The following is an 18,634-nucleotide window of genomic DNA, read 5'->3' on the forward strand; positions in this document are numbered from 1 at the left end:
GCAGCCCCCCCCCACCACGGTCCTCCACCTGGGCCGCAGTGCGCTCTCTGATTCAGCCGGACGCAAGCAGGCAACCCCCCCCCCCCCCATCCTCACTCAGATATGGCACAGCGCAGGAGCACGCTACACTGCGAAAAAGGCTGTCATAACGAGCCTTTCAGTCTTTGAGACAAAATCTTATTTTTTTTCTCTCAAGTAGAAAATATTGACCTATTTTCAGTTACCGTTTGCTTGAAAATTTTTGTACTCCATTGGAAAATATTGAAATGAGTCAAACTGTCTCACTTCACTGGCAATATTTTTGTCCTATATAGCAAAAAAAGTTGTAGAAGTAAGATTTAAAGTATGAAATATAAGACCAAAATACTTGTTGAGAGTGACTTATTTTTTGGTTTTTGCAAAGCACGCTTAGGTTTAACAGTCCCTCTTGTGCAATGCAGTCAAGTCCTGGTGTTTGTACATTTATAAGTTTGCACATTTATGTATCCACTAATACTTAGCTTCAGGAAAAATCTAGAAAGAAATGTATGATATGTAAAATGTAGGCCATGTAATTGGTGTAAATAAGAAAACATCACATCCTCTCTGCTAAAGCAATTTTTTTTCCATTATCTGCAGTTTTTCAGCAAAACCTTGCTGTCGCATGGAAAAACAAATACCTAGCACAGCTGTCAATGAAATATAATATTCCCGTCTGGGGTGGTTCAACGAGAGAGCTCTTGGTGGGCACAGAGCATTCCCAGAATTCCCAGGCTCGTGATGCCACACCCCAGGAATTTTAAAGGCATAACTTTTTAACTGGAGCGCCGCAACGAGCATCCATTATCGTTAGCTTCTCCGGCCTGCTGAGGGCCTGGGGGAAATGGACCCCCAGCCCATCTCCCCCCCCCCCCCTCCCCGCGCATTATTACCTGACGAAGCACATCGCAGGCGCCCCCCCAGCGGTGGTCTCCTCAGCGGCTCATGTTTAATTCAGCGGGTTAGGAGACGCATCCATCTTCCCTGCGTGCGGCGGTTTTGGCGCTCTGGGGGGCGGTGCCGCGGCGTACCGGCGCGCTGAAGCGGAACGCACCTGATTCGCTGCCGCTGCTGCTGCTGCCGGGGAAACGGGGGTCGCCCTGACGACGGGCCTCGGGCCGGCCCACCCGGTGCGCACGTTGCACGAGAGCTTTCACACGTGCGGCAAGCGCTTCAGGTGCGAAAGTCTCACGTGAACAAAGCACCCCCCCCGCCCTTCCTGCGCATCTCGCTGCTTTCAGCCGTCAGCATGGACTTCCAGGCAACTGCTGCCTGTCAAGCATGTCCCCGCCCCTTAAAGAGTATGAACCAATCACCGCAAACCCCATCTGCATTCAAACAAACCTTTGCCTACCTTTCTGCTAGCTCTTGCTGCTTGTTTGTAACCAAATGTAGCCTCACTTAGCTCATAAAGTATCAAAGATAAGAAATGGGCTGTTTTTCCTGCATTCTTTGTTTAAGAAAATATAACCCATGTGGGTGGGGTTTGGGGTGATTGGATCATGCTCCTGGAGGGGCGGGGTGTGACTCACAGGAAGCAGCTGCCTGGAAGTCAATGCTGAGGGCTCAAAACGTCAACAGGCCCTTCCTGCGAGCCGTCCCTGTTTCAGGCAGGACCACAAAGGAATTAGCCATGGCGAGAGTTCGGCCTCTCCTCCGTCTCCGCTTACAATCTCCACCATTAACGCTGTGGCGCCCTGACCTCCCCCTGCACCTCCCACGCCCATTCCCATTCCGAGCACACTTCCAGAACGTTCCGTCGCTCGAGGGGTCTCTGGAGAACCTTCCTCCCCCCCCCTCCCCCGACTTTGGGAGGCGTCCCGGCGCGTTTGGGGATGAAATGAGACGCGCTCGTCTCATCGCTCTTAATTACCTTTTTTTTCGGAAGAGCGGGCCGCGGTCGACCCGTCGTGAATTTTAAATCCGCCCGCACCCCGGCGGGAACAAGGCGCCTCTCTCCGCGCGCGATGAGGACGCAGCGCACCTGCAGGTATTAGCGTGGGGCGTGGGGGGGGTGGGGGGGGGGCGGGAACGAAACGAGGGGCAGTAACGAGACAGAGTCTTCCGCGGAGCGCTGGGGCAATGTCTTCAGCTGTCAGGGTTTTCTTTTTTTTGTCGTCTGAAAATGAGAAACTCACATTCGCTTATCTTTTCTGGAGAACGGGTGTGCTGTGGGGGTCGCCGGCAAAGTTACCTGGAGTAACTCGAACGTGAAGTTTCAGTTAAATAAAAAAAACTTTCAAAATCCTTTTACACAACTTATAAATCCCTGTGGAAACTGACGTGTAATATGTTGACTGCTAATTTTATACACTGAGGGGGCTGCAAAAAAGTTAAGCAAAAGAAATGGAAAAATGTTAGCCTGTGCCTGCCATTCTAAAGATATAACCATGCTCCAAATGGATTTCGCTTGAAAACTCTAAGCAAAATATAAATAAATAAGCAAAAGGACCATCAAGCAATTCCGCAGTCTTCTGATGATCATATACCTTGCTGTGAACGAACATTTGAGGAGCAAACTGCTGCTGTCCTGGATTATTACAGCAGGTGCAGCCCTCTACCTGGACCTCCTCTGGGTCAAAACCCTCGTCCTCCAGGATGAGGGCCCAAGCCGGGAAGCAATCATCCTTCCACACGCACAATTATTTCCAGCACGTCAAACATTCCCTCAACGGACCGGAACAGAATTTTTTTTTTCTTCATTTCTTTATTTGTTTTTTTAGTTGAATGACTGCAGAGGAACAAAAATATCAACTTTCAAAAAACAGGGTGAACCTTGGCACCTTCCTTTGAAAAAAACAGTGTGAATCATCACTCATATCGGACAAATAAACCAGAATTTACTGTTATCCACGGACACTCGTTCCCTCAGTTATGTAAGCTGTTAGGAAGCCATTTTCAGCAGAATTGCTGATCAGATCTTGTCACGGAAGTATATTACGTTTCTGCGCAGTGGACTGGAGCTCTTTTATTACAGGCGGTGGTGATTGATGACCTCTGATCTGGATGCACTTGCCAAGCACAAAGAGAGTGGAGTGTAGCTAGCTGGAGCACGCTCAAAGATCTTACACTCAAAGGCAGAAGGTTATTGTGATTGGCTGTTAATGGGGACTTAAGTGCACCATGCCTATGGGAGCCAATGGCAGGCTGTCCATCGCTCTTCCTACTGTGCTCCCCCCGGGGCCACGTATCCCATCATGCTCCTCATCTTGAATGTCTCCAGCACTCTTATCTCCAAACTTAGTCACTCTCCGCTTAGCACAGTGAATGGCGGCACCAAATTGAATTTTAATGGAAAGTGCACTTCTGCTCAAAATAAAAGCAGAGGTCTATGTTGCGTGTGTGTGTGTGTGTGCATGTGTTTGTGGAATGTGTGTGCGTGTGTGTGTGTGTGTGTGTGTGTGTTTGTGGAAGTGTGCGGATGTGTGTGTGAGCGTGTGTATTTAAGTGTGTATTTTCAGAGGTTTTTACAGTATATATACCGCACACGTCTGATGTATGTGAAACACCGTTGAAAAAACAAGGAGCCTTAATTGCCTCCCAGTGTGAACCCTGGAGGCTGTGAAAACTCCCAGCCATCACCGGCACAGCTCCCCACCCCATTCTCCACGGTCCACAAAGCTAAATACCACTGCGGCCCTCCGTAAGTGCTTTGTCCAATGGAGTGGAGAATCTGGGTTAAAAGGGGCAGAGGGGGGGGGCCTCAGAGCCGCGGAGTCGTCCGCTAAACGCGCCGCGATCCCTGTAATGGCGGCCGTCCCGATTGCCGCGGCCGCGAAAACCACCAAGCCAAGGACTGTCCTGCGGGGGGGCGGCCTTCGACATTTAGACCGCTCGATATAATTTTCTAATCAGTTTTGAATTGCATATGTGAATCCCAGGTATTTTTGGAGGTGATATAAGTGTGACTGCAGTGAAAGAACTATTCCTACATCACTTGAATACTAGTCACACTGTCTATACACGGTAACCTACATACAGTAATTACACATTTGCCACAGTATGATTACGTTTAGCAGGCTGAGTATATTAAGCTGAATAGAGGTAGACTCTGTGCTACACGTGGTGCATCAGAACCTCAGTGCTAGTGTAAAAAAAGCATCCTTTGCATCACATTACAGGCATTTAGCAGACGCTCTTATCCAGAGCGACTTACACTACTTTGACAGTACATCCATTTATATGGCTGGATTTATACTGAAGCAACACAGTACCTTGCTCAAGGGTACAACGGCAGTGTCCTTCCCAGGAATCGAACCAGTTCCTTACCCATTATACTACACTATCGCCCGAAGCAGACGTATCCATCGCGCATCCCTAGTAACTGACGACTCTGCCTCAGGTTGGCGTCCGTCTCTCGATTCCGTCCGGCCGGACGTTTAAAGCTCATCGGCGGGTTTTATTTCAGCGCGTTGCCGGCTCAGTGAAAGTGCTGGGCCAGCTCTTCCCGCTCGAGGAGCTCCATTAAACTTTGTTAATCCCCACACCCCCAGGCTCACTCGCCCTGACAGCCCCCCCCCCCTCCTCTCCCCCCCCCCCCGCGGCGGAGGATGAGCTAACGCGGCTTTTCCCTGGACCCGGGCTCTGGGCGTGAGCAGCAGCACACTACGCGCTACGCTAATTAATTAGCTCAGAACGAGCCATTCGCTGAATGTTGATCTGCGTTCCACAACACTTTCGATACGTGTTTCGCCCCGAGAGTCAGTTAGGGTGTCGTTAGGGAGGTATGAACAGAAAGAAACGATTAAAAGTGGTTTAATAAGCCCATTTTTGTTAATGTCTGGTGCAAAAAACTTTTTTTTTTTTTTACCTGTCTCAGTCAAGCTAAATGAGTTTTCCAATTAATTGCTTTACGCCTTATCGCAGTTAATTGAGGAACCACCTAATTTAAATCAGTTATATTGAATAGGAACCAGTATAACTAATTAGTCTGAGGTACAAAACTGAATTACTTTTGAGCTTCTGGGAGGACGTTTACACACACACACTCCAACCAGAGACACACAATGAACCAACAGCACATATTGTAGATGTCACACAGGATTAGCATTAAATTAGCATCTCAATCAAACGTAACTAATGTAGAACCGTGCTGGAATGAAAAGCAGTTTGCCTGCGGGGCTTTGGACTGAACAAGCACAGATAAGTCACTGTCACCTGGACGAACGTTCTCCGCTTTTCAGTGATTAAGGCGTGAGCTGAAAAGGACCATCTTACAAGGCTGTAAAAAGCGGTGCATTCTGGGACGCGCCCCGCGGGGACAGGGAGGTCCGGGGGGGGGGGGTACTCACACGTTGAAGAGGTTGAGGCCGATGCGGTACAGGCGCTTGCGCATGACGTCGGTGGAGAGGGTGGGGGACTTGCAGCTGGCCGGGTTCTCGCAGTGGTAGCGCGGCAGGCTGAGGATCATGGCCTGCAGCGCCTCCTTGGAGGAGGCCTCCGAGGCCGACTTGGCCGAGGTGGAGGTGCTGCTGCTGCTCATCTGCTCCGAGCTGTTGTCGGCCGTCTCCGACTCGCTGCGCTTGGCCTCCAGGACCTCGGGCCCGGCGTCGGCCTCGCCCCCCCCCCCCGCCCCCGCCCCGGACCCCGCCCCGGCCTCCGGTCCCGGGCCCTCCTCCACCTTCTCCAGGGCCAGCTCCCGCAGCAGCTCCTCCCCCAGCTCCTCCGGCGGCGGGGCCGGGAACTCGTAGTCCATCTCCCCGGGGTCCAGAGGCCCCTCGTCCTGCGGAGGCGCCTCCCACTCCCCCGCCGGGGGCTCCTCGCGGCCCCCGTCACCGCCACCGCTGCCGCCGCCGCCAACACCGCCGCCCTCCTGGACGCAGTTGCCGAGGGAGACGGAGGTGGACTCCACGACGGAGGAGGACACGTGGAAGTTCTGGTTGTCGATCTGCACCGTCACGTCGCGGAAGGCCATCATCAGCTTGCTGGCGCTGCTGCGCGAGAGGCCGTCGGGGTTGTCCTCCGGCCCGGCGTCCTGCGGCGCGCCGGGGTCCGCCCCCGGCTCCGCGGCCCCGCCTCCCGCCCCGCCCGGGGGAGGGCCCCCGCTGCTGAAGGTCTCGGTGAACTGGTAGGTGCCGCCGCCGCCGCCGCCGCCGCCGCCACCACCGTCCTGCAGGGAGCACATGGTCTTCAGGCTCCAGTTGCTGAGCGCGTCGTCGATGGACTTGGCCAGCGACTGCACCTGCTCGGTGAAGGAGTCCTCCAGGTCGGTGAGGGTGCCGCCGATGGCGGCGGGCAGGGACGGGGAGCGCACCAGCGGGATGCCCATGAAGCCGTAGCCCTCCAGCAGGGCCTTCTCGGCGGAGAAGCCCTCGGCGTTCTGCACCCGCACCTTGCGCAGCGAGATGCGCCGCGGCAGCCGGCTCTCCAGCAGCGAGTTGCGGATCTTCTCGAAGTTCCGGCTGAGCTGGTACTGCCGGAAGGCCGTCTGGATCTTGCAGGCGGCGCGGCGGGAGATCAGGTGACCCCCGTACTTGTGCTCTAGCATTTCCACCTGAGGGAGGAAGACAAACGGGAGGAGACAAAAAAAACAGTTAAGGTTGTGTCACGCCAGCAGGACAGGGGGGGATATGGAGAACAGCTTCTAACACATAAATACAGCCTGATGCATTAGGGGCACGGTTTCGCTGCGGTGCTGTACGAATGGCCGCAGCAGAACGGGGAAGAGCTTTCTCATGATCAGAGTCACTTCATTTTTCTTTTTTTTTTAACGATTCACCGCACGCGCGGGAGGAAAAAATAATACCCTCGTTTCCACCGCGATGCCCCCCCCCCCCCCGCTTCCATAGTCAGCGATTCCTCCAAAACGCTCCTCCGCATCAATATCTTGCTTTCGGGTAAGGGGGGGGGGGGAACGAACGGAATAAAGTGAGCCGGAGACGAGGAGCCGCTTCGATTGCAGAGAGCGACGGACCGGGGGGGGGGGGGGGGGGCCGCGATAACCATGGACGACGGGGAAATTGCTGAAGGGACCCAGAAGCCGCAGCACAATCTGTTGACACAGGTGAAGGGAAGCAAAGGGCTCTCGGGCCGCTAGCCGCGAGCAAACAGACGTCTGAGGGGGGCCGGGCCCTGCTGCCGGAATCAATAAAACCCCCTTTTCGCTTTGCCCTGGGAGCAAACTAATAGAAAACGCCAGGGCCCGGTTCATTATTGATGCTTTCCCATTTCAATCTTCTCCTCTTCTCTTTTTCTTTTCTTTTTTTTTTACCTCAGCGGCTCCGCGTGCGAGTGCGGAAGATAAATATCGGGAGTTTGGGGAAAAGACAAAAAAGAAAAAGGAGAGAGCTTGAGACATCGGGAGAACAAACACGCAAAGGTGGAAAGGGGGGGGGAGGGGGAGGAAGAAGTGCAGGGTTTGGGGAATGAAGCCTGTCCTCCTCTCTCTGGGAGTGGACCCTGTGCCCGTGGACCAAGTTCTGAGAAACGGAGGTTAAACAGGGTTCAGTCCCGGCCTCTCTGAGACTTCACCCTTTCGCCCGGCGTTCAGATTGGCTCTCTTGGCCTTTGCCCGATGTTCCCCTCCCCCATTCAGCGGCTCCTCTCCCAAACAGCAACTGAATCAAATGCACACAATTTCCCTTTCTGACCTGCCCCATGAGTACCATTTGAACTGTGGAAATGTTACACAAAACAATTTTCCCGCAGCTGACCAGAGCAGCTACATGCACAGTAGTGCTATTTATCACGTATTTCTACCGATGGGAGAGTTCCCATCCTCAGAAACACTCTGTATCATTGGCAGTGTCAATATAACATGCTGACTCCGTGCACTCCAATATTAGGGCGAAAAATATAACACTGCACCAGAAATCGATCTTTAATCAAACACTCAGCAAACAATTTTCTAAAGTATTTACAGGTTTTCGATTTTAAAGGAAGTCAATGTTATACTGAACCGTGAAAACAACATAAAAAATGTCATATTCCGAACTTATAATGAGAAATTTCAAGGTGGACTACTTATGAACATAAGTATCTCAGTTAGCCAAAAGCCAGTTTTATCACGGCACAAATCTGCATGTAAAATGGGGCAGGGCATTTACCTGCTTCAGATTTTCTGGCAGAAGTGCAAACAGTTTAAATTAATCGCTCCTCGTCTGTGCCAAAATAATCCCTTGAGGGACACACCACCTGCTGCCGAGACAACAGATTTCTACTTGGTCCTGATAGATTCTGCGGTTAGCCAAAATAAGGGTGGGGGGGGCGGGGGGGGGGTGGACTGGAGGGGGCAGGGGTGCAATAAATAATTGCACGCTGCCAGTGATTTCTGGGTGGAAATATACTGGCACCTTGACATCAGATTCATTTTTCATAATAAACCAACCGAAAGTCCAGCTGTGCAGTAGATAATGCAGTTATTCAAATTCACTTGAACGAGGACATAGTCCTCCACTCCAAGCTGGCAGTGAGCGCTCTAAGCACTTAAATCTGGAGTCCAGTCTGACATCTCAGAATAATAAATGCCTTCACACAAGAATTTTATTTGTTGGCTTTTATCTTGTTGGTTTGAGTTTGTTGAATTGGAATTGGCACAAGCTACTTCATTCTGAAAGTTTTTTAAATTTTTTTATGGGCAGCGACATCGTTTGCTGGACAGTGAGTTGCCAAGGGCGACCCAGGTTCAAATCATGTACGGTACGGCACAGTGCTGTGGTACGAATCAGGTATTTAACCACAGGAATTAATTTAGCTGGTATTCAGCTGTGTGAATGAATACCAAGCAAGTGCCAGGTTGGCTACAGCGACCATTGGCTTTTGGAGTCATTTCATTTCATTTAGGAAGACGTAACATAACATAACTTAACATGACATGACATGACATGACATTTCAGTGGTGCTGGAGATGTTGCGAAACAGCTCTGAAGGTATTTTAGCTTGGAGATGTCGTGACCAGCTTCGAAGCTATTTTAGCTAGATCATATTTTTTCCTTTATCCCCCACCCGAAGAATTGAACGACGGTGTTACGGCACTAATAACTGTCTTTTCAGAAACGCAGCTTCTCTCAGCATATGTCTCACGCTAAATTTTTTGGACAGTGAGCAATGTAAAACGGTTTTCTGTTTGCCTGGTCATGCACAGATTGTTTGTTAATCTATTTTTTTTTTCCCCACTCGTTGGCAAGAGGGTAAGTACTGTAGCTCAAAGCCCAAATGGGCTTCATGCCCTCCCTCTGCCTCGGTTTAGAGCAAGGCCCATTAAATTAGCCCATTCAGGGGGTGTGGCAGACATAGCAATTCTCCACAGTCGGTGCCAGAGGGATATGTCTACATCTCCGTTCAAAAATATCATCTTGATTCAAATCTCATTTTTTGCTGGAATACAATTGCAGTTTCCGTTTCTTTCCCTGTCCAGCTCCCTTTCGGTTGATGATGCGCTTTCCAGGCTACTGGGGACAATAAAGATGTGAACTCGTGCACTTGTGAACTTGTGAACTTGTGAACTTCTTTGGAACGCTGCGAATTCAGTCCACACCGTCCTCCGTTGCTTTTATGGTTTTAAGATATTTTAGTATTTCGGACCCCGGTAGCCTTGTTCTGGGTAAAATTTTTTGGCATTGGCATTTTGGCATTTTTAGATATCCAGTACACAATCTTAACCGTCTCCACAAACCTAAGTGTGTGAGACCACAAAGATAAAGGCGAGGAAGAATGTTTTCATTTTTTTTCATCTGTGAAAAAATGATGAATGGATGAATGGTTGATTGAGGAATGTGATCTACCAAAGCTGTGGTATGTGATACGCAAGTTGTGCAAACAGCATTTTACTGCAAAGAATGGAAACACAAGTAACCTAGTTTAATAAATTAAAGAAAATGATTTTTTTAATTGTTTTTTGATAGTAACATTTGCATATTGCACATTCGGTTTTTTTTTCATGTGTACTATCCAATTTTTTTTGGCTGATCCTTATTTTTCTGCGGTTGCAATAGATTTCAGTTTACTTCTTGTGTAATATGTATTGGAAAAACAAACACCGTCATATCTTAAATAAATATGAAAATTTCAGGATATGATATTTTGGCCATATTTCCCAGCTCTTCCATGTTGTGAAACGAGCTTTAATAACTGCCAAAAAGAACCAGACGAAGCAGTAAACAAACCCAGATCCAAAATATCCCCTCAAATCAAAACAGATGCGTAATTCAGAGAAACTCAAATTAGCCAGCTGCCCAATCTGGCTTTCAAAAAAATAATTTAATGTACATGATAAAGTAAGTAATTAGGCAACTGTCTACATTTATATTAACCCTAATATTTATATTAACCCAAATTTAGAGATCTCATTTTTGGTTTGCGGAGGAGGAGGGGACTAGCACATTGATTTGTCCGTCCCTGTATCCACACACGGCATGTGCTATTCAGATAGCAGGCTTGTAAACAAAACAAATTGAAAATTAAATTTGTTTCAAAGGACATTGCTGATGCTGATCATCTGTCCCAGTCATCATTTTTCACAGGAGACATTTTTACGGTTAACTAGCTGTTCTAATCCCTACGTTGATTTATGGCAAAGTACGTTAATTGGATAAACTGATGCAGTTTTTTTTAGCATTATAAATGCATAAATCAACACATTAACGTTGACAGCCCAATCAGAAACGCATAACACTGTTACAGAAATCAACAGAGAAATAACACCAGCGTGAGTATAGTCCTCGCTTTTACGATTTGGTTTTATTTATTTAAGATGTTCTCTTTGATAAAAATAGAAAGCCATTTGTGCTTTGAGAATGAAACAGACATGATTAACAGGGCTAGCCGAATGTGCAATCAACTGCTACATCAAACACTGCTAAAATAACTCATCAAGAATCATTATTTTTTTTAGAACTTATTCACTAAAAGGTTAAATAAATTAATCATGATATATTCCTTATTTATGGAAAGGAATTATTTTAATCGCAAAATACATTTTCAAGGACGTTCTCATTTTCGTTCAGAAAATGCTGCCGACGCTATATATGGGGCCTTATCGCGCCATCATCACCAAAAGAAAATGTTTTTCCATTTGAACCCGGATTTATAAAAGGGCAGAGGTTGCTCACAGAAATGCTACAGTTGAAGGATCTTGCAGTTTGGAAATTAAGATAGTTCTTATTCTTTCATTCCGGATTTGACCTTGAATGACATTTGAAGTCTTTCAGTGTGATGCTGTCAAAATGTCACTTTGATCCGCTCACATAATAATCAATTCACTTATCCAAATACTTGCCATGGGTCTGCACTACATTACATTACTGTACATTATAGGCATTTACCAGACGCTCTTATCAACAGTGACTTATGCAACATTACACATAGCATTTACATTGCATCCAGTTATGCAGCTGGATATATACTGAAGCAATGCAGTTTAAGTACCTCGCTCAAGAGTACAACAACAGCATACTAACCCAGGAATTGAACCTGTGACCTTCAGGTTACAACACCAGCTCCTTACCCGTTATACTACACTTCCGCCTGAACAAAGGCCGAAGGTGGTGATTAGACAAAAAAACTGCCGAGTTGATTTTTAAAGACGCAGAAAGTAGGCAATCTGCATGCAAATTATACATTCCATTTCAGGACTCGTGAGAACAGAGTTAGGTGTACTTTTAATGTTAAAGCAATCTCCAGTGGCACTGAAAGCATCGTTTGGCAGGGGTTAATAATGGTGGAACTGCAAGTAATAAAACGCACCGTTCAAAGCTTTGTTTCCGAGGAAGCCTCCAGACGTGGACCTAGTTCACAGTGTCCTTTCATTTTCCTGCGATATCAAAGCATTTTAGTTGAAATGACTTGAATGATATCAGGGGTAACACGAAATGAAATTCTGAAAAAAAAAGTCCCTTCATCAAAAGAGCCATTTTCGGTTCCAAATCATACCAAAGGTGTCTATCGGCATAAGGTCAAAAAGACGGTTGCCTGTGGGTGGTGGATATCCATTATGAATATCCAATTTGCATGCTCTGTGAACTTTCAGTGGATATTTTTTTTTAATTAAATAAAATAAAAAATACTCTGTGCATGTACCCCTCTGTGTGTGTGACAGATACCTCTGTGTTAGTGTGAGCCGGGAGAGAAGCAAGAGAAAAAAAGAGATAAAGAGAAAAACAGAGAGGATAGGATATGCTACACTTATAATTCACCCATTAACCACCTGTCTCTTCTGCTTCAGGTAGCTTTTCAACGAGAAGCTATTCAGGACGTACTTTTAATCACCAAAGGCCCCTACACACAGAAAATAAAGTTAGGATTCTATGCCGCTTGTTGTACACTCCAAAAAGCAGCTCGTTAAATGCGCGGAAGACATGCTAACTGATTTTTTAAAAACATAGGTCGTTGTGAGTGAGAAAGGGAATGGAATCTGACAGGACTTCTGTATAAATGACTTTCTAAAAGTTGCTGTTCTAAAGAAAAAAGGACAGCCTGAAATGTCTTCTCTGGGAATTGTGAATGCACTAGCAATGAAAACACGTTTGCACAAGTATTCCAGTCTATGGTGATCCACGTGCTGTCGCGTGAAAAGGAACTTTTTACAATCAACTCCGTTTTCAGCAAAACTTCAACTGCTGTAGTCTCCAGAATACTTTTTTGTTTTCATGTAAATGTGCTACACTTTTAATAAAATGTCAGTGAAAAGCTGTACTTTCACATCATACAGTATGTTCACTAAGTGACTATGTCACATTCAGTTACCATAAAGGTCACTATATCTTAAAATTTAACAATACAACAGTACATTCTACCTCAAATTCATTATTATTGTCCACCTAACACCATATTTTAAATGTCCAATATAATTATCAGTTAATAACATATGTAAAGGTCACTCAGTATTCTAAATGTGTACCATCATGTAATACATGAGAAATATCATTTAATACCTTGAAGGTTGTGCATTGCATCATATTTTTGGTGTTGAAATTGAATATCGATCCCCCTACCACCCCCAACACCCCCCCTCCAATCTCAGTGGTAATACAATCTCATGTCATTGTAGTATTTATTTATATCCAAACTAAAGAGATTGATGGCATGACTCCATAAACACCTCCGAACATGTCATGGTTCTGCTAACTTTACGGAGAGAGCTTTTAATACGACCTTGTTCTCTCAGAACTCTTTGAAAAGCCCAGGTATTAGCCTGGAAGGTTACAGATATTATTTAAATTATTGAAGAAATTAAGCATGCTGAATAAATGGAGGACATAGCGATAATTCCTAACTGTACGTCCCATTTCTCTGTATTTAAATTTCGAACAAAACACATGGATGGGCACATAGGCCTGTAGGCATGCATTATTAATGTAGCAAAAGGTTGAAACTTTGCCTCTGTAATCCCATTTGCATTTCCATGCGTGTGAATGTATAAAAAGAGTAACAAATTCTCCATCAAACTAAAAAAAAAAAAAAGTCACGTTAACATTATTAATGACTGTCTAAAACTTTCCCGAAGAAGCCAGAGAGTATTCCTAAACACACTTTCCATTGATTTGTATCCGAGCAAAAGAATGCATATTTATGAGCCTTATCTACAGACAAGCTAATCAGCGCTCTCTTAATGAGCTGAAAAAAGTGAATTGATTAGATATGCGCCCAGGCCCAATGCAGAAATGTTTGCGCGGAACGAGCGGGATGGAAGGCATGAGATCCTCGGGGATTCCGAAACGGAACCTCACAGCCTCAGAATTCCACGTCAGTACGACGTCACCCCGGAACATTCCGTTCACAGGAAGTGACATCGTGCAGCGTGGAGCGCTGAAAATTCAGCGTGCTCTATCCCTGGTCAGGAGCTCAAACTGACCGTTCATCCCATGCAGACAATCCTTGTGACTTTGTCTCTGCAGCACTGAATGAAGCACACATCTAAAATCAAGTGCATAAATGTCTCCTGGTTTTATTCCATAATACGTGCATTTTAAACTCTCGTTACCGATTACATCCACGTTCAACATTGGCTTGAATTTGGTTTTAAGTTCAACATATTAAAAAGGGTAAGTTGTAGATGATCAGGATAACAAAGAACGCTGGTAGGAATTTAAATGACCAACCTCAGAAAATAAATCATAAATAAATAATTTTGCTAAGGAGTTGAGCTAAAGCAGTTGAGAATACAGTAACGAGGCCTATAGAAGCAGAATGGCTAAGATCTGCACTCCACACTGATCAATGCAAACACTGACTGAACACAGTTATCACATTCGTTAATCCTTAATTTCAGTCTGGAGTTGAGGGAGCATAATGGAGGTTATTGCAATGCATTCTGGATCACAGACTTCAAATGATGAAGCCTATACGTCGTGTGGCAAATAATTGGTTTGATAGCATTAAGACGACATTATTATTTTTTTTAAATCTCTTTCTGCATGAATGCCTTTTATTTTTTCAGAATGGATTTTGGAAGTGGTTGTCATGAAGGGGAATGTATGGGGGTCAAAGCACCGCACTTTGAAGATGACTCAAACTCACGATCGCGCGGAAATAAGTCTCTGAACCGTTTGCTTTTTCAGACAGCCGCAGAGGCACCACAAAAGGGGACAAGAGTGTGAGAACCGAAAATGAGCTCCTACAAACGGTCCTGGAATGAATCGCACAGTAATAAGGTGGGAAAATGAATCGGAATAAAAATATGCTATTGCACTGCCGTTGATCTGCTCTACGGCCATTGATTTGCTCTACCGTGCAGCACGTCTGATTCCTCAGATCCGTCTGCTTCCATTGGTTTCTCCAGGCGAAGATTTTTTGATGATGTTCCTACAAAAAAAGAAACACGCTCTTCGACAGTAGCTCTCAGAAGTGAAGCTGAATAAGATGTTGTATTTCCGTTCCTCCACGGTCTCTAAAGAGAAGGTGACATCCAATTACAAGCACCTAATTTGTAATTTGCCTCTGAGCGCGTTAGTTCCAGTTTCATTGAATTCGCTGCACGGAGAAAAGCGATTGAATTTAGTATGGAATACTGTACATGTATGATGGAATGAATCTCGCAATGTGACCGAACCAATAATTTGGAAGGAAGTACGGTCACATTCCTATGCAGTGCCACCTCAAAGTGTATGTGTACACTAGAAAAAGTATCAAGACTGGCTGGCGTTGGTGTATGATGGGTTAATTCTGTACAGCTTGGGTGGGGGGGGGGGGGTATCCAGAACCTAATTTTGAGTATTCCTGATTAATAATTCATCCTGATTACTTCTGAAGACAGTATTAATAAATGAATGCATTAACTAAAGCAACCAAAAGTAGATGAACAGCCAACTGATGTCGTTTCTTATTAGAATTTAAAATTTAATTTGTGCAGATTTTTTTTTTCCCCCCCTGTGCATCAGAAAATATATGACACAAAATAAAATTAAACTCGGGCAGAACCACCGGAGCCATAACCAAGCGGTAAGCCCCATCCAAATGGAATTGTGACGGTAATGGTGATACAGAAGTTGAAGTCTTCCTTTGAAAAGGACAAGCAGTCCACATATTTACAGGTTGATCACTGTCATTACAGTATAGCTGCGGAGGTCACACCCTCACCCTCACCACTTGGGGAAAGAAAAAAGTCTCACCAGGCCAGGGGTTAAATTTAGAATATTTAGGTGATGTATTAGTAAATTTTGTCGTTTAACAGTGACCTTGAAAATCTGGGCGAACATTTCCAGCATCTTCCCTGAATGTGACGTTTCTTTTAGACTTTCCGCTCTTGCGGTGTCTTACTACCACCAATAGTTAATAGTTGAATGTAAAAAGATCACTCCAGAGAAGCTTGTACGGCTATGTTGAATGAGACATTCATTCAGAAAGATCCCATATAAAATAATTTTCCATTATCATAAATAGAGGGAGGTTCCCCTGAGCCCAATCCCAATTCCCTGTAAAACCGGCAGTGTATTCCTGCTACAGCTAATAGGCTAAATGAGTCCCTCTCTCGCCACTTCCTGTTATGAACATTCTGGCGTTAAATAACCCAGGTGGGTGCTTGTACTGCATATTGGTGGTGCTTCACTTGAGTCACACCCCTCTCTATAAAGAGAGGACATGTAATATGATATGGCCATGGGTAATTACTGTTCTCTCAGGAGAAGTACAGAGGATGTGTCACGTAATGGCGATGGTGAGAAAGGTCTTTTACCAACCAAACAAATAACAGCGCTGAGTTAAAATACACGGAAGCGTACTCTCTTCGGCTAGACATTTCATTCGGCAGTATCTAAACCAATTACTCTTCCTGTTTAAGGTAATTACCGAGGTAATGGAGTCCCACCACATCAAAGGAAGACAATCATATTGAGTTAAAAGATATTAGCTCTATTCATCAGCAGACTGAAATTAGATGTCCATTTCAATTATGTCTGCTTCAAAGCTGCATATTTCTTTGCTTGAATGGGAAGTTTCCTGGAAATCAACGCGTCCTTCGACACGAGAGAACTACCCGTGATGCAGTCAGAGGACGAAAGCCTTGAACAGATTTCACCGACATACGCACAGGTTTCTAATCCTAGCTCTGGCAAGTCTGTTCAGACAGCTTTTCTCCCACTTGATGCAGCTGATTGTTGCCTCGTTTGAACAAAGTCAATCCCTTCTGCAGTTTACAGGCCCCCCAGGACCAGGGTTGGACACTCCCAGCCTGGATGCTGCCAGTTTGAATCTTGGCTGTGCCATGCTGGGCAACAGGAGGGGGATTCCTGAGGGGGCAGTAAGGATACGGCCCAGTAATCTTGGCCCAGATTGCACTGGTCTTTGATAAGGTTGGGACCATATGTGGTAATACATCATATGGTAATATAGCACTATAGACACCCACTGTCAACTATAGTAATGGTGTCCAAACCATTAGCACACCATTTTTAGAGTGGACGTATTAATAAACATTACTTTAAACAGCATCTCTTTGTAAAGCACAGCCACTGTTTGCCAACATGATATTGTGGTACACACAGTGCAAGTGATGTTGTGGAATCTCTAATTACTATTACTATGTTAAAAGAGATCCTATTGGCTAATAGATTAGACATGAGTAAAGAGCCAAAATGGAGGTCTGATATTTGGTGCCCGTGCGGCAGCAAGTTAGCTTTATAACCTCACAAAAAAGCTAAGCCCAAAGATTTAAATGAGGTAATGTTCTAAATTTTGGTAATGGAAAAGGCTTTGAACAATTGTTTGTGCTTGCAAGCTTATTATCCTGCTCTGACTACACAGCAAGTGCCTGAGTATCACTGTTTGTTCCACTGAAACCCCATGGATGGATTTTGGTCAGGAAATAGACCAAATGGATCCATGAGCTAACACAATATTGGACCTGTAGCTACATCATATATAACGATGGAATAGAATATGTAGCCTAAAGATGGGGGGTGCTTATGCCAGGCGATACAGAAAGAGCCAAGTAGAAATCTTTCTCCAAAGAAGTTTTTCCACAGTGATTAGCACCATGTGAAGGACTATAATGCTGGTGAGTCTAATGGCAAGAAAAAAATCCATCGTCTAAAATCAACTGCAAAAACAGAAACCTCCTGTTTAAATCTCAACAATAACACTCGATTGCGAACAGTTGGTGTAACTACAAACCACGTGAACACGCCAGCATTTTTACTGCAATTTGTTACAATTAAAGGGACGAGCCTTAGTACCGTATCGTTTGCCGATATATTTCTCGGCGACGGCCTGACGGAGTAAAAACACGGACGCCGCCCATTCTGAGCTGACCTCTGCGGAAGGACAACGGAAGGGCGGCGGGGTTGGGCGATGACATCGCATCGGCGTAAGTCATCTGAGCGCTGCGACTGCAGAGTCGTTATCCGGACGGTGACATCATGCTAATAAGGAGGCTCTGACCCACTGTGATCTCATTCGGCGCCCGTCAGTGGAGCGGGCGAACGGCGCGGCGAAGCCGGGCGAAGCCCATAAACAAGCACTTAAACCCCGGAACGCGCTCTCCTCGCGCACTCCGCAGACGCACCCTCCTCCTCGCGTGTTCCCCTCGCAGGCGTCGACTCAGCGAATCCGACGGCCACGCCCCAACGCCCTGCTCAAGGACGCGTTCTATCTGCTCTCGAGCAAGGGCAAGCGTTTTTTTAAGGGGTGCGGAGGATTCTGGGATGTCTCAGGTCCCCCAGAACACCTTAGCACCGGAGCTCTGGCTTCCTGTGGACGCTTCTCCGAGTCGTTTGCGAACGTCACGATGCTGAAATGGAGGACTAAAGGGACTCCTCCGGTGGAGAAGCACACATCTACTCAGAGACAGACGCCGCGGTGTCATAAAAAAAAAAAAACACACAAGTGCCCTAATGCAATGGAGACATAGGCAGCGGCGGTTGCCATGACAATGCACCTTTTTAGTTTTGGACGCAGGTGACAGATTAGTGAGATTACTTCCCTACCGGCACACACGTCTGTTCTAGAAAGCATCATCAGACGAGAAAAAAAAAAATCTCAGCTCCATCGGCAAATCAAAGTGGACCAGCGTGATTCTCTGGGGCAACGGACCGCTATCCAAACATAGCTCTGGGCTCCATTGAACAGCGATGCCACCTGCGGAGACTGAGATAGAGAGGCAGTACGGGATGGAGGGACACCAGGCCACCTGAGGGCCTTTTCCCCCTTTGGAAGAGCCTGACCTGGCATCAGGTGTCTGAGGGAA

General features: G+C 46.2%; 1 protein-coding gene across 3 annotated transcripts in view; it reads right to left on the reverse strand.

Annotated features, from left to right (window-relative positions):
* The window catches only part of LOC135258829 (IQ motif and SEC7 domain-containing protein 3-like), a 113,317-nt gene that overhangs the window by 37,712 nt on the left and 56,971 nt on the right, over window positions 1-18,634 (reverse strand). For all 3 annotated transcript variants that reach the window (XM_064342446.1, XM_064342448.1, XM_064342447.1), the window contains one exon: window positions 5,310-6,511. In XM_064342446.1, the coding sequence (XP_064198516.1) occupies window positions 5,310-6,511 (1,202 nt within the window). The remainder of the gene's footprint in view (window positions 1-5,309; window positions 6,512-18,634) is intronic.

Source organism: Anguilla rostrata, chromosome 7 (assembly GCF_018555375.3).
Source record: "Anguilla rostrata isolate EN2019 chromosome 7, ASM1855537v3, whole genome shotgun sequence".
Lineage (NCBI taxonomy): Eukaryota > Metazoa > Chordata > Actinopteri > Anguilliformes > Anguillidae > Anguilla > Anguilla rostrata.